Here is a 27,773-nt window from a genome sequence, read left to right on the forward strand (position 1 = left end):
GACAAATCACTGGCTGGGTCTATGGTAGTTGGCAGCCGTTCAAAACTGGTTCTCTGCCAGCAGTATTACTAGATAGCCAGACAGATCAATTCACTTTTACATTCCCGCCATTATTTATAGCACGCTGTATATCTGCTCTTGCTTATGAACTAATGATTAGCAAATACAGTACACATAAAACATAAGCATTTGTTCTGTGGAAGGCTTTCTGTTGCTGATATTGCAGATAGTTTTACAGGTCACAGAGCCTTAAAAAGGATTTAAAGGGCATGTCTTGTGTAACATTTGTTCCTTTGAAAATGATGCTCCCTTCCTATTTGAAGAGGATAGAAAGGTTTACTTGCTGCTTATGTTTCATTGAATTCTTGCATTTCCCCCTTCTCCCACAGACTTCTAAGCAAAACACACGGGAAGAGAGGCTTATACAGTATTATCTGCTATTTAAGAACCATAATTCTACGCATCATTTAGGCTTTTTTTTCAAAAAGATGTCAGAGTGGTAAAAACAAAAAACAAAACCCATTAACCCTGCCTATATTTTAGAAGAAGTCAGAGCGAAGAAGTCAGAGCAACTGTAGTTTTGCAAACTGTAGAGAAAGCCAGATTGATTGAGAGTTTGTGTGAGGAGGAAATTTTTGTACCATACCTTTACCAGACTCTTGTGCCTGGTAAAATACTAGTTATAGTGTTAACTGCTTGACTGAGTTACATTTCTGAGCTAGGATAGGAAAGGTCAGTCCAAACTTAAGACCTCAGTTCCAAAACAACATAGTTTTAGTGAATTTTCAAAATCCAGATATGATCCAGACTTACTGGCCAAATTAATCCTTGGTGTAAACACAGCAAAGTAAGTGGCTCTGCACAATTTAAACATTTTCAGCTGATCAGCGCTACTGGTCTGACAACAAGTTGCTGTGAGGCATCAATGCTTAGGCTTATTATATTGAACCTCTTTTCCCTGGAAGGTTGACAGTAAGGTGGCAAATGCGCTTTCACATCTTCTCTGAAATGAATTAAAGTCCAAGTCTACTGCAGCATTTGAATTTTGCGTTTCAAAATCTGCTCACATTGGACTGCCTGAATTCAAGGTGTGTTCCGAGTTGGAGAAATGTCATATGAAAAAGAAATCTGATAACTTGTTCTCCTAAACTGTTAGATAACTGATATTCTTGGGAGTAGGAAGCACTAATGTAAATATATTCTTAGGATATGTTCCCCTTTCCATTTGACAGCAACAAGCCCACCAAACAGCCTTCCTTATAGCCCCAGTTCCCTTACTGCCACTCAAGTGCTCAGACTGAAGTACCCTGGATGTACAGTGCTGTGAAAGAAACTTTCCAAGACTCTGACACAAGCTATCAAACAGTGAAAATCAACATTATAATAAAAACCAGCATAACTGAGATGATAAACTGATTTACCTCAAGTGAGAATCTGGCCAATGGAAAGATAAAAATATAATTAGCTTTTCCTACCATTTAGCTTCAGAAATAGGTGAAAGATGAAGACCAGAAGTTCTTGAAGAACATGAGATCCCTAAGAGGCATGTGTCCTGCTAAAACTCTTCTGCTCAGAAAGATGCGACTAGAGCTGATTTATAAATGTTCTGCACCTAGTGTGATCACTTCCCCACTCAGTGCACAAAAAAACTACAATAGCTATTAAACAAAGAGTATACCAAGGGTGTTTTACACTTTCTTTGCATGAATTGTCATTTATGCCCAAGATGCTGGCCAGTAAAGAATCAGGAATGCTGGCTTGGCAAAAATTTTCCTGTTTGAATTTTCAAAGAGGCAGTCTTGTCTGCTGACCAGAATACAAAGCTGAATAATCCAGAAGGGTAGCGCTTTTCACAGCAACCTGAAGGCTCAGCTCCCTTACTTTTCTTTCTTTTTAGAGGATAAAATTGGAATGGTGAACTCATTAGTTAGATGTTACCAATGATAAAAGAGCAATTTCCAGGTGGAACTGAGCACTGGGAGAAATTGGAAGATTTGGATTATGCTTTGATGTGTTTTTATTCTTATACACTTAAAGTCATAAGAGACTGATGTTAACCTTCTGCTGAGCATGGGTTAATTTAAAGATGGCGGAGACAAGAAAATTCTGTGTTTTATCTTAAAAGCTATAAATGGAAGCAGAAAGGGTTTACAAAATTTGGGTCATCGTAGAATGTCATTTATATAGAATTAGGAAAATTATAGTGTAGAAAGTGCATGGCAACTTAACTAGATTGCAATTGTTTGTTTTCTACTGGAATATATCATTTCTTCCTTTTCTTCAGTTTTCTTTACCTAATTCAATGACTGATGTAATTCACAGTCTATACAGATTTTCTCAAGTCATACTTCTATACTGCACTTGCATTGTAGGAATGTCTTTTTGGCCAAGTCAGACCTCACTGAGGCAAACCTTATTAAAAATTCATTTTCACTGTGGTTCTCAAAAGGTTGTATTTTGAAGGGTTTTTTTTTAATATACCCTCTGTTATCAAATAACAGAAAATATGCTGTATTTCACTTGATAGTTTTCAATGTAAATCAAACCCAAAGAAAAGTTTCTACAGGTTTTTACATTGCCTGGCCTTGTTCATTCATGAGCCTTTAATAAAGACTCTATTTTCTCTCCATAAGAAGAATGTGCCATTTTACATGTAACAAACCATTTTTTAAAAAAAAACCACTGCATTTAAAAAATGTATATATTTTATGCTGATGAGTACAATGTTCTGTAAACCAGCCATGAAGTGATTTGTAAGGCACTAGGAATATTTCTGTTTTATATATTCAAAAAGAAATCAGGATTTTTATGTTAACTTCACAACCATATGGAATTTCCTTAACACTGCACACACACAAAGGACAAAATAGTTTGGATCATTAAAAAAAATTAAATGAAACAACTCTTGGCTGACTTGTTCAGGAACAAACATTCTCAAAGTTCATTCTTCAGATGAGACTCCATTACACTGTTATAGCACCTGCCTAAGTATGTGAGTAGTCTCACTGATATTAATGAAGTTATCTGTGTGCTTATAGACAGACACATGCTTAAGTAAACTGCTAAATCAGGGAGAGCAAGTCCCAACAGTCTTTGGCACATCTAAGTTCTGGAGACCCCCGTTTGCATAAAAGCACTTCTGAGGAGGAGCTTTCTTCCTCAGCCACATGACTTAATGCTTATTTTTATATATAAAAACTTTCATTTCAAATGTTAAATTTTGTTTCTCTCTAAAAAGAAGAGACAAATCCAGAAGCAGTGCTGTGGTTTGATCTTGAGTTTGGCTATGATATTTCTTTTAGTTCCGAAATAAGATATATGGTGATGCAAAATTAAAGATGAGTCCAGAATCACTCTATGAACCCGGGCTGAGGTTTATTTTTTCTGCTGGAACCTAGAATTAGATTAGTTTTATGTGGTTATGTCCACTGCAAATATTTCCTACAACTTTACTCAGAAACTTTTGGTTTCCTTTTTTCTGACAAGTGGTCCAGAATGCCTAATTATTAGAAGTATTGTTCATAATACAGTAGCTCACAGAGCTCCAGCAGAGATGCAAAGCTCTCTGTGCACTGCATACATGTATGTGTAATACAGAACGGTGGGTCAATTTCAGATGGCCCTCACGTGCTTTTATAAATACCACAAAGCACAGGTCTGTTTTAGGTCCATGGATAGCTTTGGAAATCTGGCCCCTAAATTCTCCAGTCACTTGAGAAGATTGTAACAGTCTGCATAGCCTTTCTAACAATAAGAACTAGCAGTGAAGTAAGCAAGTGGATTCACTATGTGAACAGTGTAAAGACGTTAACACTGAGATGGAGCTGCATGCTTCTGCAGAGGTGTTAAAACATTACATAATTAAGCACTGAAGTAATAAAGGTAAGCTGCTGAAAACTGCAAAAGCCATTTGTTGGAATCTCATGCTAGTGTATTTTCCCGCTATATGACAATATATTATAAAACAAGATAAAAATATATAAAAATAGCACTAAAATATGTTAGGCGTAAAAGCATAAAAATAACATAAAAACATGAAAAATATCATTTTCTGCTAAATATAAAAGTGCTTTGCTGCTTCATTCTCTGACTTTCCTGGAATGTCCCATTGGGGCATTACATAAGTAATATAAGTGAGGAGGTGGTTAGGAGCTAGCAGGTTAAGATGACATTTCCAAAGTGGTTTCATTCCTTTAACCTCTCCTTCAGATCCTCCATGTTCCTGTTTCAAAGCCTGCAGAAATGAAATGGAGTTTCTCCATAGATGTCAAGGAATTTTGAATCAGTCCTCAAATAGCAGTTGTAATAAGTTACGGAAACAGCATTTGCAGGACAGTACATAGAGATACTGCAGAGTTTCTAGAAAATTAGGAAGGAAAGAACCCCTCTTGCATAGTTGAGGAACTGTAGCAATTTCTGTTCATCCCCTCCTTTCTTCATGTGTCATGACATGGAGAGAATGGCAGATGATTGCAGATACGTGAATATCCATAGAGGTGTTACGGTCCATCTATACTCTCACCAGCGTGTGCAATTGCAGAGAAATATCTATAAGCTATACTACAAAACATGTACTGGATACAAGTATTTTATCTTGACTTCAGAACACAGCTTTTATGATTGTATACTCCAGTAAATTTGGGGCATATGAATTGTCTCCAGGGTATTTGTGACTTTACCATTTACCAATGTAAACAAACTGTGGTACAGTAGTAATGCAGGGTATACCACCATGGAGACAATACAAAGGAAAATTATTCCTACAACCTCTCTCCCAGCAATGCCGCTACTCATGTTTTCTTGATGCTTGGTCTCTAATAGTCTACTCTGCCCATGATTTTGCATAGCAATATGGTTAACTGAGGGCTTATTTTCAAGGAATAGTCTTTTAAGGGGACACAAGCTACATGAAGCAGGAGTTGTATCAGTGGAAACACAGAACTCTGCTTACATTGGGATGATCAGAAAAGGGCACTGAGATTCTTTTCTCCAACCACTGCAAAACAAGCAGATAATATCAGTATCAAATAAATCAGAAGGTTCCTGTGATGGGCCTAGAACTGCATCCCTGGCAACTGCTGGATCATGCCACTGCAGCTCAGTTCCACCTCTAATTCTTCTGTCAGCCTTTGGAAGGTTGCTTCTTTCACTAGAAGCCAGAGTGAATTGGCTTTGCCATTCCCCTCCACATTGTTCACTTCATAGAGAACTGATGGGATGTGTTTTCCTATGAGTCACCTGTTATGAAGCATTTTGAGTGTATTATTTGCTTAATAACAAACATATCTAAAAGAAACCCATACAAATAGGCCTGGATTAAAACTAAATAGGACTGAGGTGAACCAAAATGCACAGAAGCTTATATATTTCTTCATGAGAATCAGATAAAAAATAGTTGTCCTGCCTTCTGCCACAGTCTTTGATTCTACATCAATGTTCTTCTCTTTGTTTTTCAAACCAGGCTTTAATAACTCCTATTCAAACATGATAATGAAGCTATCCCATTGCTATTTGCTCTGGTTTAAATTCTGTTTCTTTGGCACAAGATGTGGTTTTGCCCACAAATGTATTTAAAAAAAAAACACTCTATGTGCCCCACTTTGCTGTGCACAGTTCTGGAAGTACGATAAGCTCTTCCTTCACTTGTATCTTGTGCTGTTCCTTCTTTCCCACTTTCAGTGGCTGATTTTTCATCTTCTTTCTGATTGCTGGTTAGAATTTCTTCTTCTTGCTGTCTGCAAAAGCGAGAGGTTCCTTCCTGGGATTCTTATTTCTCCTTCTCTTTCCTCCCCATTATCTGAGGGATGCATTGACAGATGGACTCATGAGGACATGATAATTCATCTGTCTACCACATTGATACACTGTTTATCTTATGGAAAAGGAAGTATTTCATATACCCAAACATTTGCAAATTCAGTCAGGAGTTCTAGTCCAGTTCATATCAGTATTTGACAAAAGCTGATTACCAGCATTTGTTTTGTGGCTTGTGAGAAGTGAATAGGTGGATCTTGGAGTACGCATCATAGAGTCAGCATTATTTGGCATCCTCACAGGCAGTCCCCAAAGACAGACCAATAACTGAATGGGTCTTGAAACTGAAAATGACTATTTTTTTTTTCTTTGAGGAGTTCTCAGCAGATGAAATGAGAAGCACAATATAAGGACAGCAGAACTTTTTTGTGTTTTTTTCAAAAGCAGTAAATTCACACACATAGGAAAAGATAAAGACGATGAGAAAAAAAAGCAGAAAACAATAATCAATTAAACACTCAAAAATAAAGAAAAAAGAAAAGACGAAAAAAACTCATCCAATTCAAGTGGTGAGGTGAAGTGCTCTTTTATGTTCCATTGCACGTCCTGCAGGAACAATAACATTCTTTTGAGAATCAAAACTGAAATCCAGGCATTTTTAGCTCACAGGAAAATATGTGTTTTGATTGAGCATTTATATGAGATTAGAATTCTTAAATATCGGCTAATTATCCAACATAAAAATAACGTTAAAAAGACTTCTGAAAAGTTACATGTGAATAGCAATTGCAGAACAAATTTTAAACAAGAGTCTAGTAATTGTAACTAGTGTAATCAGGCCCTCAGCCATCATCAGAATTTCAATTAGAGGAAGGTAAATCTTGTGCAGTGTAAAGGATGGATATATTAGTATCTAAATATTTTTGTGCTCTTCATTGTCAATTTACCTAAAACAATAGAAAATGTGTCATCACAACAAAAGGAAAATGAGAGGTGAGATACAGAAGTAGTAATTAATATCCTATTAATAGGAAACTGAGCTTCAAGTAGGGTTTGATTTTTAGTAAAACTGTAAGAATAGCATGGAAAATGTCTCTGACGCATAGCAAAAGCGCAATTTCCTGCTTTGCCCTTGCTCATTACAGTGATATGTATTCATTACTGAGCACTATCTGCTATATGTTGCTATCATTTTAGTGCTGATTATTTGCTTCGCTTAAAGGGGGTGTGGGTGGGAAAGGAGTCAAGTCTAAACTCCACTCATTCCTGCTCACTCTTTGCCTACTTGCTCCTGAAAGACCAAGTCTTATATCCTCATTTCTTTTCATAATCAGAGTCAGCATCTACAATTAGTTGGTTTATACATGTTAACAAAGAAAATATGTGGCAGATCCAGAAACCAAACACAAAACTCTTGAATCCTAGCCCCCTATTTCAGTCAGTAGTCTGTCCTTCCTTTGTATTGCCATCAAAGAAGAGTAAAATAAGCATCCATCATTTTCTTTCCAAATTTACTGTGGTCAGTTGGAATTTCTGTTCCCTGGGATTTTGCACTGCATGTTTTCACTATCCAGTTTACAAACTGTCATTTTAGTAGCTGATGGGATGCCTGTTGGTAGGCTATCCCCTACTCTTGCAGAAGGATGAAGATGATGATCTATTAGGTCTTTCTTCTTTATAACTACCACGATACTACAATGAACTACAATGTTCGCTTCACACTTCTCTTCCTGATAATCTATTGGTATAGATCTGTGGTTTCATTTTAATGGCTGGTTCATTAGATGGTATAAATGTATACAGCATTTTTAGCTGTTGTTGAGGAAAGCAAGGAATGTCGAGGTTAAGGTTTATGATGATTGTCATGTTTGGGAGCAGACAGCCGTATACTATTTCTGCTCTGAGTCTCTGCACATAATTTCACTTGACACTGGACTTACACATTTGCCTGAAACCTGTTACAGCTCTATGAGTACTCGCTGTTTCTATGGGTGATCACGACAGAATAGATTCAGTTATCTTAAACCTCTTTGAAAATTTCTGTGAAGCTGAGTTAAGGAAATGATGGCATAGTATCTAGGAATTTAGAGGCAATGGATAATAGCCCTGTCCCCAAAACCACACACAAACAGACATTACTTTAAGAATATTCAACAGTGTCATTTATTATGTAGAGGGCACTATACAGTTGCCCTCCCCTGACACTCACAATACAAGTGCTTCATGAGGGAATAAACCCCTAAAAGCTTGGTTGCAATTTACTTCTTTACTTCCTGCACATAGTAACAATGATAGCTGAATTGAAAAGCATTTTAAAATTCATAAATATATAAGTAGCCATTATCTAGTGGAAAACCTATGTCTGAATATAGGGCCTGATCCACTATTCAGTTACTCCAATTTCAAACTAATGTAACTCCACTACAATCAATGGAGATGTTGGTGTGAAACTGAAGTAGTAGCGTAAGTCAAATCAGTTTTTTTGTACATATAAGGGTCACTTTGCTTAAAAAGAAGGCCAACATTTTTGTTGTGTGTTTATTTTGCGTATCTTAATCCAAATGAGCAGAAATGGGGGCACTCAGAATAAGCGGGTACTTTTAAAACTTATTTGTATTGTGACTGACAAAAGACTGACAATATTTAGATACTCATTTTACAGGAAGCAGGGGGGAGGAAACATGCCTCATGTTTTTTTCTTTCTTTTTGTGGAGTAGAAATTTGCTTTTAAAGTAACTAAATTTAGTTGCTCATTAAGTTAATAGGATAGCAGTTTCACCAGGAATGTGTTTTGATGGTTAAAACAAAACTCATGGATTAGTTAATGGAAAGTGAACAGGATAGTCTTTATATGTTCATAAATGTAAACAGTTTAGGATCAGAAGGAGACCATTAGATCAGTCAGTCTGAGGTATTTGATCTTCAGATTCATCCACATCCTCTTTGCACTGAGCAGACTTGTGTTTGGCAGAAGTACATTTTTTAAAAAAGACATCCCGTCTCGATATTTCTGAAAAGTGTTGAGTTGGTAAAGTGTTAATCATTACACTGTGTATTAGTAAGGCAAGTGTGGAAAGTAGAGTAAGTAATTCACAATGCTAAGGTTGTACAAAAACAACAACAAAACCCCAAACTCCTGAGCAAACCTAACGCCATAGCCTAGGGGATGAATATAACACAGCAACATGAGGCTCTGCTGTCATTTGCACCCTTCTGATAGCTAAGCCTTTTGTGGGGGGTCCACTGTGGAATTTCAAAGACAATAAGCAAACTTGCACCAGACAAATAAAGTTGCATTCCTTTACATTTCGGATGTGAGAGATAAATCAGATACACTGCCGTTCAATCCTTTATCAAGGTGACACAACCCTCAAAAGCTTTGATGCTGTCTATTGCAAACCTCATGAGGATTTGTGTAGGAAACTAAATCTGATTAGTTTGTTTGACTCACCTTTCTATCTACTTGCATTTAGAAGGGGCTTCTGTACATTCTCTTCCCCTCTGTTTATTGTTTGGTTTGCTTTGTTTGCTTGAGTTTAAAACTGCCATTACGTGGAAGTGTTGCAAGTATAAATAATTTAGAAGATAACTCTGTGGGGATACTACTTCCCTGCTTTTTCTAATAGCAACTCATTACGGTTCTGAGAACCAGTATTCCACAGGAACGATTACACAACATCACTGTCATGGATATTGTGGATGTTGACAAGAAAATAACTTTGACACCTGTTTAATTAAGTGTATTTTCCTTCTTTAAAAAGTCCTCTTTTGTTTTTGAGTTGCATAACTACTTTAAATTCTCTAAAAATATCCAAAGGGTTCTTGAATGGACAGATGGACAGACAGACAGATACATCCATCTGGTTTTATGTATCTTAAGTGTTTGGATTTAATACCTTTCCCCAATAAGAATCCACAGTGATACAATTATCTAATGATGCCCAATTACTTCTAAGAGAAATCTAATCAGCTAATAGATGTTAATAAAGGAAAATGTACAAAGGTAATAAATGGGTCAAACTGACAGAGAATCCTACTCTGTTCACTCTTGTTTAAAGGAAAGGAAAAGCTTTTAATGGGGCTTCACTTACTTTTACCCCATCATTTTATAAATTGCTTTGCCAACCCTTCATAGCAAATAGTAATTTTAAGCAGGCCAACATCAAGCTCAGGTTGTATGCACTTGGTGGTAATGATAGTGTAGCTGCTCTTTCAGGAGTCAGTAAGACCAACAGTTGAGTCCTTCTCTTTCTTTTTTTTTTAATTTATTTTTTATTTCATCCCCAGTGAATGAATGGGTGCTGTCAGTCTGAATGACAGTGTTGCTTAGAGAAATCAAGCTCTTTATTGTGCTAACCTCAACATGGAGTCTTTTGGAGAGTTGTAGGGCAGGCAGGTACTGTTTAAAACAGTCGTAAGTAAAAGCCCACTCTGCGCTCTGCACACTGCAAATAACAGAATTAAACAACTGATGTGATGATACCCTCTCACATATATACTCACATGTATACTATTTTGGGGCTTGGATCTTTGGACTATATTATGAAGAACGATACTGATTATAGATTGCAATAAACTGTTCAAAGCTACTAAGTTTTTAATAAACATTACAGGGCTTTATCAGGACCATATTTGCATTTTCTATTCCAAAATGTAGCTATGTTGTGATGACTTTGAGAGCAACTTATTTAGATATTAAAGGATGTATAGTATACTCAAACAAAAGAGAACTCAAGAAAGGGGGGGGAGTATATTTATCACGTTAAAATACTGTGAAAAGCTTCACATTAATGACTATAAGAGCTTTAAAAGTCCTGATAAGATGGAACGAGCCACAGCTGCAGCTATTGCAGAGACTGCTTGACTAACTAATGATCACAATAAATAGAGCATTGTTTTAAAAAAGTTCGTGTTTTAGATCACTCTTTTTGATCACTTTATATAGATGCGTTTATAACCTGGCAAACAAAACTGACAGAGAACCCCTCACAGCAACATTACTCTTTTAGACACCCTTAAATATGAGTCTTACTCCTCTGTACTCCTCTAGGACTCCTCACACATTTGTTCTCACTGCCCAAAATCCACGTGCAATTCCTAACGTAGCTCTTTCTCTCACATCTCCAGTTTCTGCCTCTCTTCCTACTCCCACTTCAACAGTATTAATCATGTATGTCACATACGCTTGTGCCTTCATCTCTTCTCACCTTGACTATTGTAGTTCCCTTCCCTCGGGACTCTAAGTCCCAGTTCTTCATGCCCCCTAATGTGCCAAATGCTGATGCTTCCTTCTCGCACATACATCAAAATCACCTCCTACTTCAAGCACTTCAACAGCCTTCTACCATCCTTTTCTGGATCAATTTCAAAATTTTTTTTTAAAACGATGTCAAAACCTACTTCAACATAGATGTTTCTTTTTTCGTATTCTCCTCTCTGCTCTCTCTGTTCATCTAATACTGTCCTCCCCTCTGTTCTGCAATCTCAGTTGAAAAATCCTTTCTCTCTACCATATCTCCCATCTAAAGAACGTTTCTATGTCACTGGCTATTCATATATTTTTTCCTTTGCCTGTACATACCTCTTAATTTCTCGCCATGGAAACTAGTTTGGGACTGAGTTCATGAGAAAGATTAATATTATATGGCATGCTTAAGTAGTTATTATAGAACTGTGCTATATTGGAAAACTACTCCCTGATCTTGGTAATGCTCGGGATGATTTCTTTTTTCAGTCTGGATGCAGAACATGTTCACAGAAGGTTTCACTCACCAGTTTTTTTACTTGAATTTAATACACCTGAAAATGAAGTGTAGCCACCAGTCTTAGCATAAGTGGCACATCTGGTATCAGATTTGCCCCACCAATGAAGGAGTTGTGAGATTTGTGTTAGAAATTAGGATGCAAAATTTGAGGTGACGTTTTTGTATTTGTTGTTCCACAGGCCCGAGTTTCTTCCACCACAGGAAGGCAGGTCTTCTAGATAAATGAATTCTCTGACTCTGAAAACATGTATGAGAATTCAAAAATTAGGCAGCTCTTTTATATGGACCACTCATCTCAGCAGAATTGTTTGGTGATTAAAGGACATATATAAAATAGACTCAGATTCTTCAGATCAGGCTTCTGTCAAAACCTATTTAGAGTGCTATTTTTTTCTTTGGCTATAGACCACTGTATTTGTTTGTATATATTTCACTGAATCACGGAGCTAATGCATTTCCTGAAATGTCTCTGAGAACTCAGGTGAGACACCACAGGCTATGCTGTCTTAGGCTAGAATTTACTGGGATTAAAGCAGATGTGGCATTACCAGGGTCTGCTAAGCCTCATGTGATTTATAAAGATATAAAATATATCTTTTATGATTACGATGATGCTAAAAATTTTGTGGATGATAATATAGTCACATTGGAAGGACTGGATATAACAACTGGGGAAGAATCAAGAAAAGGAAATGGAAACTAACTCCCCTTTACTAGTTCATCTGACTTTTAGGAGAATAAGTGTTTTGATGCTTTGGTCAATGGATGTTTGCATTTTTTGCTTTTATTATTCTTTTTTAAACTTTGTCATGCTAAAAGGTTACAGGTATAATGATATATTTGATCTCTAAAATAGTCACCTATTACAGGAAATTTTACTATCAAATTAAAAGTGTGTACTGTTCTTACAAATGTACCCATGCTATTGATAATTTTAATTATTCAAAGGGAAAAATAAAAATTAACTTTCCCTCTTCTGACTACTGATTTATCTTTCTGTGTTTTCCTCAGTTTGGACCCTGAATTAGAATGAAAACATTGTTATTTGTAGTGAATTTCTCATGAAATTTATTTTTAAATTCTTATGTACACAAGCATATTACTCAACTGTTTAGCTTGAAGATACTGCATGCTAATTTGGGACATTTTCCCCTCATTTCACAGACTTTTTTTGTTTTACATCATGTTTCTATTGAACTTAAATTTTTTGTTTCTTTCAAAGTTTGGTTAAAGATATTCTAAAACTTGGATTGAATTTCTTGTGAAAGTATTATTATTATATTGGCTTATGAACAAATTAAGATAAGAGATAAGAGATCTGTGTAACAGATACAAAATATTTCCTCATTAATATGTCTGTTAGATATGTATATCATTTGAGTTGTACACCAGTATTAAGCAAAAAATCTGCAATCTTTATTTTAAGCTAAATTTATCTTTAGCCATCACTGAATTTTCCAACATCCCCCCCCTAGTTGCTGCCCAGTCCTGAGGTGCCTAAAAACTTTTGGCCCATATATACTTGTTTCTGTTGTTGAGCAAAACTTAGAATATGATATAACTGAGAAAATTGGAACTATAACCCTAGCAGTATCAAAAAGCAAGATATTGCCCTGCCCATGGTTATTTTATATAGATGGGACCCCAAGGACAGAGGAGCTGGAACTCATACAGATATGATGATAAACAGACAGTAACTTGTTCCAGAGTGACACACAACCTTCAACACAAAATTAGCCTTGCCTCAGGGTACCTCTCCAGGGGCCAGCAAAATCTTGCCATACCTCAGCTGTATCAAGCTTTACACAAAAGAGGCAAATGGGATAGAGGGAGTGTTATACTCAATGGCTCATTGGCTAGAAGATTCACTTGTTAAATAGGATATATGTTTGCAGGTCTTCTCTTGGCTTTGATTTGAATCAATGTCTTAAGTGTTCCAAGTGAGCTGAATTTCCCAATCAATGGCCTATTGAATATAATGCTCCATTTTTACTCTTCTTTGCTGTCATGCCTTTCTTGTTCTTCTGACTGCCAATTCTGTTATGTATGTAACAACTAGTCATTACAGCAGAATTAAGTAAGAACAAGGGCTTGGCTGTACAGCCTCTTGGTTAGGGCTCCAACTTAAGATGTGTGAGAGTTAAGTTCTGGTTAATTACAATGACTGTATAATTACTTACTTAAGGTGGAACATCTTCAGAATGAGAACTGAAAGAGCTTTGTTTACTGTACTGAATACCCCAGTGATTCAGATGTGCTTTTAGGATGTGGGCCTTACCTATGCTCAAGTCTTTGTTCCAAATCAAGCAGTATAGGCAGGCAAAACCTGATCTCCTTCTTTTCAGATAAATATTCAAATAATTATGATGTTGGCTATAAAGGAAAGTGATCTTTATCTGTATGGTTATGAGAAAGAACAGACCTGTCTTAGATGTCTCTCGTTAAAGGATCCATGGGAATGGATGTAAGTATCTAACTGAGAGACAGAGCTTGGTTATGGCTGTTACGATACACATATATGCAGCACCTAAAATGTTCATGTGAGTGGATGTTAAAAAGTAGAAATCTACCTGCCTAAGGAATTTAGGTACTTTTAGTGTGATGCAAGGGGGTTCTTTTACAAAAAAGGTAGTTAGGTATCTAAGCCCATCTTCCAGTGATTCCTAGAATGTCTAACTAGAGGCAGAGTTTCCTCAGTAGCAGATCACCTACAAATTAGACACCAAAGTGTCCAGGGTCCTTTTGCTAATATTGCCTTCTAAATATGAATTTCAGTGAACGTTAAGACTGGCTTTACAGGTCTTATGATGATTTTGGTAATAGGATTAGGTCATATTGAAAATTTTCCTTATGCGTCCTAGTGTTTTACTAGATTAGGCTAAAGCAGTCAGCACATTGGTGGATTCAGCTCTGTAGTTACCAGTTTTATAGGCTCAAATGCAGGTTTCTACACATATTTTTAGATGCTTTCACCCCTACGCAGTGCAAGAACAATTAGTGAAGTCCTACTGAAAATTAAGACTCAACACTGTACCAGTCAGAGTTAATATTGAAATCCGTCAGCAACCAGTTATTAAAATTATGTAAGATCACACACACAGTTTCCAAACTGTTCTCATACAGAAAGATAAATATTAGATAGGTTATATAGATTGGGTTTCATTTTGTAACAGATATCTCAATTGTATGCAAACTATGGGATAGTGGAACACAGTACAGAACTGGCCAGTTTTCATTGAAGAAATATGTCTTCAGTTTCGAGTTCCTTTTTGTGTGATTTAATTTTCACATGAGATATTTAAGTGCCAATGACTACATTAAGAAATATTTCTCTAGCTATCCGTCCTTTAACAGAAGGAAAAAATAATAATAATAGGCTCCTCTTTAGCTAGGGAACCTGAACGTGGCTCTCACAATGCTCTGCTGTGCCCGTAAGCCAGCTCAGTACTGAAATCCATAGGAATCCACCCCTCCAAGTAATTCAGAAAGCACAAGCCTTCTCGGTTTCAGTCCTTAGCTTGTTCAGAAGAATGGAGACAGCAGAGAGAACAGAGAGGTGGTGCAACATTCATATATATGTCCTCAATCATAGCATATCTGACCATCTAAGATCCCTATGGAGCACCAGTGAGCTTTATTGCTGACTTGCCAGCTTTGCAATTACCTCTGGCGAGCCAGCAAGGTGGACGGGGAAGCAAGGACTGAGTCCTGGGGGAGATGAAGCACTGGTCAGAAAGTATAGGAACCTTGGGTACGGAGTGGTAGGCAGCGCAGCATGATCCACAGTGTTTTTTTAATTTTCCATTCCCTGATTCTAGCCCAGTTTGGTTTACAGTAACTAAGACAGGGCACATGAAACACATTCATATACTAACAAACTCTCCATAACGTTCTTAAAGCTTCTTCCCCTGATTTCTATGGGATATAGAGAGCACATGGGATGAGACAGAGTAAAGGATTCATCAGCATGACACTGGGAAGATTTGTATAATTACCTCTTGGTTTTAGCACACTCAAATAATACAGCTGTCCCATACTGATGCTGATACTTCAGTCATAGCATGGCATGGCCGGGGTGGCAGTCTCACCTGTGTCTGCAGTGTTGATATATCTTTAGCTGCTAAGCTGTCAGACCCTTTGGTTTGATAAAGTCTTGCCACCAGTATTGGAATAATCAGAGGGGAAAAATGAACATGATTCTGTATCTACAGAGAGAAAGATTAACAAGAGCTGAATCTGCAATAACCAAACAGTGCAAATAGCAAAACACAAGGGATCACCATGTGGGTATGACTTACTGAGAGGTGATTAGGTGTATCCGTGTAAGTGCTATAACATAGGGGTGTGTGTATGTATTTATACGTAGTGTATTATTTATGCCCATTATTTCTAATTGCCTAACTAGTTCTCTTTCCTCTCACGTATACTTTAGTACCACCAACCAGAGCAAGATGTCTACAGCTAAATATCTGCCAATTATTATGGACTTTTGCTTAATATTCTATTGTTCCACTGACAGCACAGTTTTTAATATATCATCTTATACTATCCTGTACATCATCATTTTCCTGCCTTCCTTAGGGCCTTGGCTGTAATAGTTCTTATTTATTTCCACAAGCTAACATATATACAAAATATCCGGTACTCATGATGTCGCCCCCACCACCCTCACCTCTTCCCATCTTTGTTTTTGTAAACCTTTTTCTGTTTTTAAAGTTACAGCATAAAGAAGTGTGAACACAGCATGTGTGTAGCCACATGCGAGGGTCAAATATTCAGCTTGCTGCATGCTTCCCCTCCCCATCTGTAAACACACAAGATTTTGCTCTCCAGCTCAGCAGTGTTGTACTGCAGCCTTTTCTTGTGGCCTGTAGGTTTGTTTTGGGCTTTTGGTTAATGAACTTGAAAACAGTCAGAAAGGAAATAAAAAGACAGAGAAAACTCCCTGAATATTTCTATGGGAGAGGTAGGAATTTAACACCCAGCACAGTGTACTGATCACCTCATAGAATCTGCTGAGCTCAACAGCTTTCAATTCTAAAAGAACTGAACAGAACATGTACTCTGGGCTCGCACTGTCACAGTCTGATTAGCTGCATCAAATCCTATTGCTTACTAAATACTTTCTTCCAAAATGTTTTTTTGGGTAGAATCTGTAACAGAATAAGCTGGAGGTGGCTACGATTGCATCACTGTCTCTGAAACAGAAGCAGCATGTTTAGAATCAGTAGTTCTCAAACTTTCAGTAGTATATTTCTATAAATTTATTTTGGTTGTTTTTTCTTAAAAGTAGGCTGTTTGGATCCAATTTCCTGAGGTCCACTGGTTGACAGAGAGAAAAATACCTATTTCCTAGCCTAATATTTTTTTTCCTTCAGATTTTTATAACAATGAAAAAGTGTACAAGCTTCATGGTCAAGACAAGACAGTGGGTACAAAAAATTGTTATCTTAAGGCAAAATTTGCTGTCAGGAAAAATGGAACATTCCTTCTGAACTCACGAACTGGTAGTGCATGTGCAGGTTGGTTGTAGATGGTTGCTACAATAAGGCTTCTTTCATACAGGTGTGTTTATGCCCCAGGCTTCCTGGCCACAGTCCATTCCATTTACAGAAGCTGAATTAAACAATAACTACTGCATTGCAAAAAGAAGAAGGAAAAAAAAAAAGGTGAGCGTCAAAGGAGATGCCTGAGAGCTTTGTTAGGGCCAAGAAAAACCCTGTTGCAGTTGTCAGAGCTTGTTGATGTTGCAGAGAACGGGCACTTTTTTTTTTCTGCTGGATTTTGTGGTTCTGCCTTAGGAAAGAAAGTAAAATAGAACGGAAGAACAAAGTCCTACTCTATAAATCAGCAGCTGCTCCTTGCCAGATCAAAGGAGTGACATTTTTGCTCCTGGACTACTTGTCCACTTTAGGTGCTTGACAGACAGCTAACAGCTGGCCTGTTACATAGCATAGGAGAGTTGGGCTACATCTTCTTCAGAGTGATGACAAGCTAATCAGAGATATCCATAGTACAGGACATGCGAGTGCACCTTGATCTCTTCAAACATACCCAGTACATAATTGCTAAACGCCTTTATGCATTTTCGGCAAGTTGCTACTTAGGTAGTTTCCACTGAAAAGTAAGAAGGAGAATTAATACCTTAATCTAATTTGATCAGGGAAGATAAACAGATGTTAAATTTGTTGACAACTCTCCTTTTCAGGTCATTTTAGAATGGACTAAAAAAGTCAGCATGAAACAGTTAAAAATATGTGTAAGTCACTTTAATGTGATATTATAAAACTATACTTTTGGGGGGAAAAAGTTACCTAAAATTAGGCCTCTCAATTCCTATGTCAGAAGCTGGATAAGCTGATTGTGTTTTCAAAATGGCAGGATCCTCATTAGTTTTGAAAGTCTTGTCCTCTGATAAATTATATGATAAATTAACACATCTTTAAGTTCATGAGTTACTTAAGATTTTATAGGAGGTCTGGTATCTGCCTCTAACATGGATGTCTGAGTGCCAGCAAATCAAAGTGCATGCCAAATTAGCTAAAATTGTATTTAGCATCTCCGCAAGAGATATGTATACAAACCTGGAATTTTAATGTCAGTAGTAAAAATTTCAAAGTAATTCAGTTTCTAGCTGATTCCCATCTGCAATAAATCAAGTACAGGATGAGGTTATATACAACTTATGTCTATTGACTTTGCATTTTATCTTTAAGATATGACTAGCTAAGGAAGTATGTCTGTTTGTCTCCTCCCTTCTTTCAAGTATCTTTAAAAGATCATTTTTACAGTGCATGATAAATAACTGTGTATGAATGGCATTCTTAAAGAGTAACAGACATTGCTTAAGAAATCATGACCTGCTGGGATGTTTTGTTATGTGGCTTCAGGTGTGATTACATTCACTGAATAGTGTATTTTATCAGTCGGAATTCCAAGGGGAATAAAGGATGATACTTTTCCACCAAAGTTAAGGGGTTTTGAAAGCTTGTAGGAAAATCTGTGCCTCTCCCTTTGTGTGTGTGTGTATGTAGCAGGAACTCCTCATTAAGCTTCCTGCTAACAGATTTATTCCTGCAACTGGCTCTCACTCTCCACAGGGTTTCATGGCGTACTGGCCGTCCAAGGCAGCGCGATCCCCTTTCCCTTACGCATTTCCGCCAAGTAAAAAATGCAGCTTGGTCACAGAGCTCCCCATAACTCCCGTTTTGGGTACAAAACCCTAGGCAGAAGCAGGGGGACACCCAGAGAAAACCGTTGCGTCCCTGAGGTGCGCACACCGTCCCAGGGGACCCCTGCCCGCTCACAGCCAGAGCAGGGCCCAAAGCTCCCCATAACTCCCGTTTTGGGTACAAAACCCTAGGCAGAAGCAGGGGGACACCCAGAGAAAACCGTCGCGTCCCTGAGGTGCGCACACCGTCCCAGGGGACCCCTGCCCGCTCACAGCCAGAGCAGGGCCCAGTGCCCCCGCCGCCCCACACCGTCCCAGGCCGCCCCGCAGGCACCTGCCCATGCCCCGCCCCCAGAAGCACACCCCCCTGCTCATTGGGCACCTGCCCAGGCCCCACTACTGACAGGCCCAGGCCCTGCCCCCAGGCACCCCGGAAGCGGTGCTCCGGCTCCACCTCCTGGCCTGCGCTACAGCAATGGCGGCAGGGAGGCCCCTGGGCTGCCAGCCGCAGGGCCTCGGGGCAGGGCTGCTCGCAGCTGGGGGTAGTGTCTGGTCTTTTACCAAGATTAGTAAACACTGACCCTGAGTGCAAACGTGCGCTGTCTATGGCCCTGGTGGCTCTGAGGCGGCGGCGGAGGAGGCGCCGGCCTGCAGGCCTCGAGGGACGCGGGAGGGCTGCGGCCTCCCAGCGTCGGAAGCCAGTCAGCAGGGGTGGCAGCGTGGGGCGCGAAAATCCCTAGCGATGCCTGTCATCTCTCAGGACTCACTCCTCCGTCTGTCTTCTGTTGCATGAAAAAGGTTACGTTGTCTTGCCACCAGACCCCAAGGCAAGATACCAGTATGGTCCATATGTACAAACACCTGACGTAGGGAATAAAAAAGTGTAGCTCCACATCGTTTGCAGTTTCAGTGTACATGCTACCCTGTGAAACACATCAGATTCTTGGCAGAAGCCAAATCATTTTCCTGTGCTCCAAAAAGGTAACCTGGTAACCACAAGTTATGTGTTTAAAGATATGTATTTTCTCTGAGGTGAATAGATGAATAGATGCCAGCATTGCTAATTCTCATGATTTTATCACAAGACTCAAGTTATTTCATGTTTAACTTAAAGTCCCAGCTCCAGGAGACAATGATTATGTGAAAATCTTTTTGAGTAAGTTTCTAGATTTTGTGACTGAGGTGAACAGCATAAAAATGTGACAAAAAAACTCAAAAACCCAGAAAGTAAATACAAAGAAGAATGCTATTTAAATTTCTGATTTTTTTAAGACGGTCTCACAGTTACAGGATGGGCAGCTTCATGATTTCTGAGCAATTGGCAACTCCAAATGGCATAAGGCATCTTTAGAAGGGCCAACATAAACATACAAGATGTGGCAGAGATCTTTGGGACTGTTAGTACCTGCCTCAGGCTATTTTAGGCATCTAGTTCAGATGTGCTCTGAACATGGATGCTGACTTAGGTCCTTTGAATCACACCTATGAGATATGTGAGATATTTAAATTAGCTTAAGAAAGTCAGTTTAAACACCTCCAGAGCCCCCTCCTTTAACAAGGTTATCCAAACCTATGTAAAGTTTTGTCAGGGAACAAACCTGCCTTTCCCTCCCGCTCCCTTTGAAAACCAATCATGTAACTGACTCCATTTCTCAATATTCATGACTTAAGGGAGCCTTTTTTAGATGGCTCATTTCCAAGTGACTAACTCGACTTTTTTTTTTTTTTTTAACTTTTCTGTAAGGAATGCTGCAAATAAGAGTTGGTAACCAGGTGTGGCATAGATTCAGTGAAGCATAAACAAGGGTTTTTTCAACCATTTTTGTACACACACATGCAAAAGGACACCTAAACCTAATTCTGTCAGTTTAGAATACACATTGGAGGGAGAAGTTAAATAAACTAAGATAACAAGATTTCACTTGCTTAGATGAAAGTTTGGATGATAGACAAAGATTGCTACAAAGAGGATATATATATACATATATATATATAGGGATAAAAGTGTTTCTGCAAATTTTGTCTTTTCAAATGCATTCTTTCAGACTGCTCTGATCTATTCAGGACTTCTGAAATGATTCTTTCAGACTGTGGGGAAAAAAGTAATTTTCTAGGTTACTTATGAAAACATTTTTTGTGACTTATAAATAACATTTCATTGGTTATTTTTCCTTCAAAATTAGAGGTGTTCTTGGGCAACAAAGGGTCAGTGTAATATACTCTTGGACTAAACCCTGACATGTTCACGGTCCAAATTCTGAAACATCATTTAGGCAAAGATTTATTTTCCCATCAAAGATGAAAATGTTTGGATTTTTTTAGAATGCATTTTTAGGTTCTTGCTCAGCGAAAAAATGGAAGCAGGTGCTTAAACACTATTTATTCATTAAGCTCAGTTCCCATTTACCTGGGTTTAATAAGAGCTGAGCTTCTCATCTAGATTTGGCAGGTTTTTGAAAACTCTCTCTAGACAATTACTTTCTCCTGTAGGTACCTAAACAATTTTGAAAATTTGAAAATTTAGATGTCAGACAATGAGCAATTTTAACCCTACATTATTATTATTGTTGTTGTCGTCATCATCATTATTACTTTTAATAGTGCTATGACTAAGTCTGTGACAATGTCCATTCAGTATCTATGTTCTTTTCAAGTGAATGGACAGAAATGCTTTCTCAGGCTAAAGTCTAATCTGAGGCAAAACTTTCCTTGTCATTAATCCTTTCAGAGAACTGAGAGAGAATTCATCTCACAGATTTGTTTCTTTCTCTGTTTTTCTTGTAAAGAATTGAAAAACCATTTATGTGGTGGCTGATTTGTTAAATAAATGCCATATTTTAACACCTCATTTTCTGGGGTGTATATTTTAAGTGGAAATCCAGATTGAAGAGCAATACAGAAAAGTTCTGTGTGGCACTAGATGGCTCCATATTGTCCCTCAGTTTCTCAAAAGGAGAAATTTACTTTGCTGCAGGGGAGCAGTTCGATTTTACACCAGTTCACCTTACAGAAGATAGTAGGTGTATAGACAAGTGATTGGAGTTAAATACCTCTCTCTGCTTGAGTTTTCTGGTTAGACTCCAGGTTGGGGAGGAATTGTAGTTTCCTGAGCATATGTGCTATTCATCCTCCAGAAACCAGATTGTTGTGACCCTACTATGTACTTGGCATGAGTTTTCCATGATAACCTTAGAGTAAAGCCAGAGATGTTTGTAATTCTGAGTACCAATCAGTACAGCCATTAATAGTTTATTTCAAGAACTAATCTTGTTTAGATTCATTTATGGAGTGGTCATAGCATTTTGAAACACATAGTATGTGCAAAAAAGACAATGGAAACAACAAATTGTTTTTGAATGTGCCAGACTAAGAGACCTGTATTTGCTGTTTATTCTCTTTTGCACTTTGCATAAATATTTCTTTGTAATTTTATCTGAATGTTATTTATCATAAAAATAAAATGTATTAAGCAAATGTGACTTTAACATCATATGATATGACTTGCGATAAAATATGATAAATATATAAAGAAGATTAATTATAGGACTTCCTATAAAATACAGAATACATGTTTATTTTGGATAAAGAAAACCAAGGCTCTATTTGAAGAGATGCAATTAAATGCATCTCTTTAGATTATATTATCATGCTAATTAGCAATGGTAAGAACCAATTAGGACTAAGGCTACCAAATCACTAGACTACACTGCATATTCACTAGTGCACCTTTACTTCTCTACTGTTTTTTGCTGGAAGCAGATAAAAATGCTTCACAGGGAAATAACTTCTTTTAAAAGTGGATGTTGTCATGCATTTTGAACCAAATCTTTGCTCTGCTTCCACAAATTGTCCCACTGAAGTTAGTGGAACTACTTGTGTGAGAAGGACAAGATCTTGACTATAGAAAATGTATGTGACTGCTTTAGGTGTCAATTAAAAAATGCAAGATACAAAATACCTTCTTTCATTTCAAATGCCTATTGTTTGAATAAGTGAGGTTGGTAATCTGTCATTTGCAAAATGCAGGAAGTGAGATTTTCATTAAATGTACTATGTCAGTGACATGTATTTCTCAACATTACACACCTCATTTATCATTCTGGAACGAGGGCCAAGTACCATATGAATGTAGAGCTTGTGAAGGTATCAACTCACAGCCCTGGAGGCTGATGAACCCTCTTTATCTACACAGCAGGTAAGGCACAAACAGTGGCAATGTGAGCTCTCTGTGCACTCCCCTGCCAGTGTGCCTGACTGCTAATCTGGGGGAACAAAGGAAAGATAGCATATGGATAGCAGATTGCACTGAGCGCCGAAGGAGGACTGAGGAAATCTATGTTCGGTGTGTGGCTCTGCCAAAGATCTCTTGTGTGACTTTGGCCTTGTCACTTAATCTCCCCCTGTCTCAGTTCCCTTTTGCAAACAGGGAGAAGGTGTCTCCCTTCCCCCAGGTTTTGCCTAGGAGTCTCTCCAGACTGTGAGTTCTTTTGGACAAGTCCTGTCCCTTACAGAGTGTTTGCAGAGCACGAGGTGAAGACAGACCCTGAGCTTCACTGGGTCCTCTAAGTGCTGCTCTCATCCAAGTAATAGGAATTACTGTTAACAAAAGAATAACAAAGAAATCCTCGTCTTGTTGATAGATTTTGCTCATCTTTTCAGGCCACTCAATCTTTGGCCTTTGGGTGAAGGATATGAACAAGGTAAGCAATTAGTGTCAGGAGCAGAGCTGTGAATTCTTTTATAGGGTTCCAAATAACGCTGGAAATAGTGGCACTGGTGGTCTCTTTTTTCACCTGTCTTTTAATGCCTCTTGAAGACATTTGTGCCAAAGTAACATCACAGGGTTTCTGCAATGCACAAACTGAATTGCTGTGCAAAAGGCTGTATTTTGCTTTACTTTGGCCCTACAGATGGCTCCCTGAGGTATTTAAAAAAGCCCTCAAAAATGTAAAGGCTAGGGCAGGGACTATAGTTTCTATGTATCTATTATGCACTGTGCATATTTATGGGGCAGTATAAAGAATAAATAATATTCCACAAACACTGCATTCTATGCTCTTGTCTACCAATTGTGCTGATGTTTTATGTGCTGTAGCTACTGCTAATGAATGTTGCATCTGATTCTTAGCTTGACCTGAACTGTGCGTGTGCTTTGCACCTGCAGTTTTGCAAATACAAATCATTCCAAATGTAATTTTTCAGCCATACTTATTGGTGGGTGTAGTTGATGCCATTTATGACCAGGATTTTTCAGAGGAACCATAGGAATGGAATTCCAAAAGGATTTGGGTGCCTAAAGCCTGTGTGCTCCTTTGAAAATCTGTCTTTCTAAGTATATGACAGTGTATTCTCTCTTCAAAGTATTGTTTGTCTACAAGACATCATTTGCACCTGCAATTATGCACACATGCAAAATAGCGGAAGAAGACATAATAAACATAATTAAACCAAAAATCAAAACCAAATGCTAGTTTTCCTGAAGTTTACTCAACAAATGTAATGATTGTGATCACTATTTTTTTTCTGTAAGAAAGTAAAGATTGGGGGACTCACTATCAGGGCTGCAGCTCCCATCTCCAAAATAGCTAGTGAATCGTCCCAGCAGTTCGCACTGAAAAGCCGGAATTATTCATGTTGGTGGAATAAAGTAAGGCCAATTTCTTTTGGACGTGACTGGCTGGGTGAGGTGGGATTGTCAAAGTCCAACCCAAAAAGCTTTTTGCTGCGGTGGCTGTTGAATACATAACACTAGAATGGTGTATCCAAATTTGTGTGCTCATGAATGCAAAGCAGTTGTCATCTGAAACCTTTCAGGACTTAGAATTTTCTTAATGTTCTGCCTTGTTGTGCGAACCATTGAAAAAACACTTCAGAGGGCACCCATTTCTTACTAATGTAAACTTTCTGAGGAGTATCCAAAGATGTGACCTCTGGGTGAACCTTTAACCTTCCCCTTAATTATTTGTTTGAAGACAGTGTCGAGTTCTCCTGCTGAGAGCCAAGGCCCATAATGCTCCGCAGCCCTGTGAGTAAGGGTGTGTTTGCAGGGAAGTGGAAAGGGACATAAATAAGGGAACCACCAGATGTAAATAATAAAAGTGGTCGGGGTTTAAATAAAAACAAAAAAGCAATTTGGTTTTCCTGAAGAGTGGCCTGATTGAAGAAAACAGGTTCCTAAGACAAAAAGTGGGGGAGGTTCTGTTGTCTGTGATTTTTTACAGGCCTAAATAAGCGTTCATTCCATTCTTTAAAACCTTGCCATCTGTATACACCATTAGAAGCTCATAGGAGAAGAGAAAACAGTCTTATCAGGCTTCCCTGTTAATCTCTATTGGCCTTAACTTTAGCTGATAAAAGGCATGCTGGATGGAGAAGGTTCAGGTCCGACTCCATTTGGTCAGCGTGGTAACGTTACTGGAAAGCAGCTAAGCAAATTGAGTCCGATTGGAGACCTTTGTCTTTGAGGAGAGAAGCATGTCTAGAAATCACAGCGTTAAAGTAAGAAGTGCCTTCGCTGTGCTGCAGTCATAAGGGAATAAACAAGCACATTGACTGTGTCTGGGTTTTTATTTTTAATACCTGAAGTCATGACTAATTCTGAGGCAGGATGACTTTTCTGACAACTGAATTACACTTTCCTTAAAGAATAAAGAATGTCTCTTGGATGTAAACAGAGAGGTGCAAAAGAGCCCTTTAGTGTTACTCGTAGCATTTATGCATCTGTCTAATGAAATTTCCACAACTGTGATTACAGCAGATGTAATCGAAGATGTACCATCTTTTATTATCTGACGGAATTTAACCAGGGGAGAGAGCACAGCAACGCGGCTTGTAGTGTTTGTGCAACGTAAAGGTTAGCAATTTACTAAATGAGCTGAGGAACTTAGTTTTCAGCCGCTGACTGAAAGACTTCACCGGGCTTTGGATCGGGCCCAGTGGCAATTATTGGAGGCTGTTTTGGATGATGGGCATGTTAGTATTTCTGAAGAGGATTAAACACTAGTATTCAACTTCATTAGCACTCCTTAAGGGTCACTAGACTAAAGTCTGAACTGTGAAATAGCATACAAAACATGTGCATAAGATCTAAAGTGTTCTCAAACACAAAGAAGGGGGACAAAAACAAGCGTGGCTTGTGAGTGATAGAAGATTGCCCTGTTTTGAAAGAAACTGTGTGAATAAGTAAGTTTTGAAATTATTTTAGCGAAATTAATTTGACTGAGTTCGTGCCGATGTGGATTGTTGTGCATTAAGTTAATAAGAAATATGCAAGCACTTATTTTTGGATTACCAGCCAAATTAAATCCAGGCTCTGTAGCCAACTAACTGCCTTCACCAGCGTTCAAAAGCCTCGGCAGCCACTGCAGCCGTAGCACCCGATTCGAGAAAAAGTTATTTTGGGCCTAATACTAAACACATGTACCTGCGACTCCCTGTTTCTAACGAGTTGAAAGGTGCCTGGGTTTATGGCTGGCAGTTGCCTTGTGCTGCGCCCGGGGTATCCCCCGGCGGCCGCAGAGGTCGCCCCCGGCTGGCACTGACCTCCCCACGACCCCTGACTTTACAGGCTCAAACTGCAGGAGTTGCAGAAGAGCAGAAGTCTTTCTGGGCCAGCACTTATTGCTGCTGCGCTGGTGATAAAACTTCAGACAGCCTAATTGATGGCTTTGCTGACCTAACAATACCTTGTGAAAGCACAGAGTGGCAAAGCCTGGTCCTCATTTATGGCCAGCTGCAAGGGTAGCTGAATCCCTATGATGGAAAAAAAGGGGGGGGGGGGAGAAAAAAAAGTCTCCTAGCCTGTGAACTTTAACCAGGTTCCAAGCTACTCTGAGAAGTTAAAGAAACAATTGTCTTTTAACACAGGTTTTCATTCCTGTTTACTTGTTCGCAGCCGTCTGGCAAATCCAGCGCTAAGCTGGCTAGTAAGATAAGCATGTTACCAGTTATAATTTCTGAGCACTTAGAGGAAAACCCTTTAAAGGGAAATTATACTCTTAAAACAAAACACACAAAACAAAATGCATTGCTGTAACTGTGCTAAAATCCTGTCAGATTTAAAGCAAAGGTGTTCTCAAAACCCAGAAGCAAGCTGATGAAAGGACTTCTACTCTTTGTATTCTGTTTCAGGTTTATTAATGCCAGAAGAAGAATAGTACAGCCTATGATTGACCAGTCAAATCGAGCAGGCAAGTTCCAAGTAGTATCTGTATTCAAGTCCCACAGGCGCAAATCCTCATCAAGTTATTCTTCAGGAGTCCCATCACCTGGTAAATAAATGCCTCAACCAGGCATTCTGGGAGATTATTTTTCTTATGTCCCCAGAATTCCGCTGTAGGAAGCAACTTCACTAATTGGTGCTAATTGGAGATTTCCCACCCTGACTGTACTGAAACTGCTTTTTATTTTCTCTCTGAACTGGTAATTGGGTACAAGTACTAGTGCCACAAGCAGTTTGTTTGACTGTGAGCTCTTGAATTACTCATTGCTTGTCTGCATCCAATCAGCAGGACAATCTCATTTTCTTTCTACCCACAACTCCTTGGTGTATGCATTGCTTTCACTTCTGGAAGGCTAGCTGTAAAACTCATTGTATCCATTCATTTGCTTTGACTATTCACAATATGCTACTAATGTGACATGGTACCATACTGGCAAAAAAAAAAAAAAAAAAGATTATTACTTTTGTTTAAGAATGCACCAAATATATTCCCAGTAAAACATATGATTTTTGTAACAATACCTTTTTTTTAACTCTCTATTAAAGCAGTCATAATACGTAACTCTTTGAACAACTGGTGCAGTGTTAATCATTCCACTTTGTAATATGCATTTCCTTAGCTTGCTAGGGAGTTGTGGTTTCTTGCCATGAGGTTATGGGATAAAACTGTTCTCCATGTGGTGATGACTGTTGTCACTAACAAGGGCTTTAACTTGATGGTGATTTCGCCTGCTGCTTCACTTTAAAGGTTTTTGAAAAGGTTATTAAACCTTTGGGAAACTCTTCCTGTGTAGCATTAAATTTCTTTTTCATTAACAGGTGAAAAGGGGGGAAAACACTAACTCAACTAACCATGCAAAAC

General features: G+C 38.4%; 1 protein-coding gene across 1 annotated transcript in view; it reads left to right on the forward strand.

The window, feature by feature from the left end:
- MEIS2 (Meis homeobox 2) overlaps positions 1-27,773 on the forward strand; it is a 172,178-nt gene that overhangs the window by 140,068 nt on the left and 4,337 nt on the right. Inside the window, exon 10 of the mRNA XM_067296649.1 lies at positions 26,821-26,879. Coding sequence (XP_067152750.1) covers positions 26,821-26,879 — 59 coding nt within the window. The remainder of the gene's footprint in view (positions 1-26,820; positions 26,880-27,773) is intronic.

Source organism: Apteryx mantelli, chromosome 4 (assembly GCF_036417845.1).
Source record: "Apteryx mantelli isolate bAptMan1 chromosome 4, bAptMan1.hap1, whole genome shotgun sequence".
Classification (NCBI taxonomy): domain Eukaryota; kingdom Metazoa; phylum Chordata; class Aves; order Apterygiformes; family Apterygidae; genus Apteryx; species Apteryx mantelli.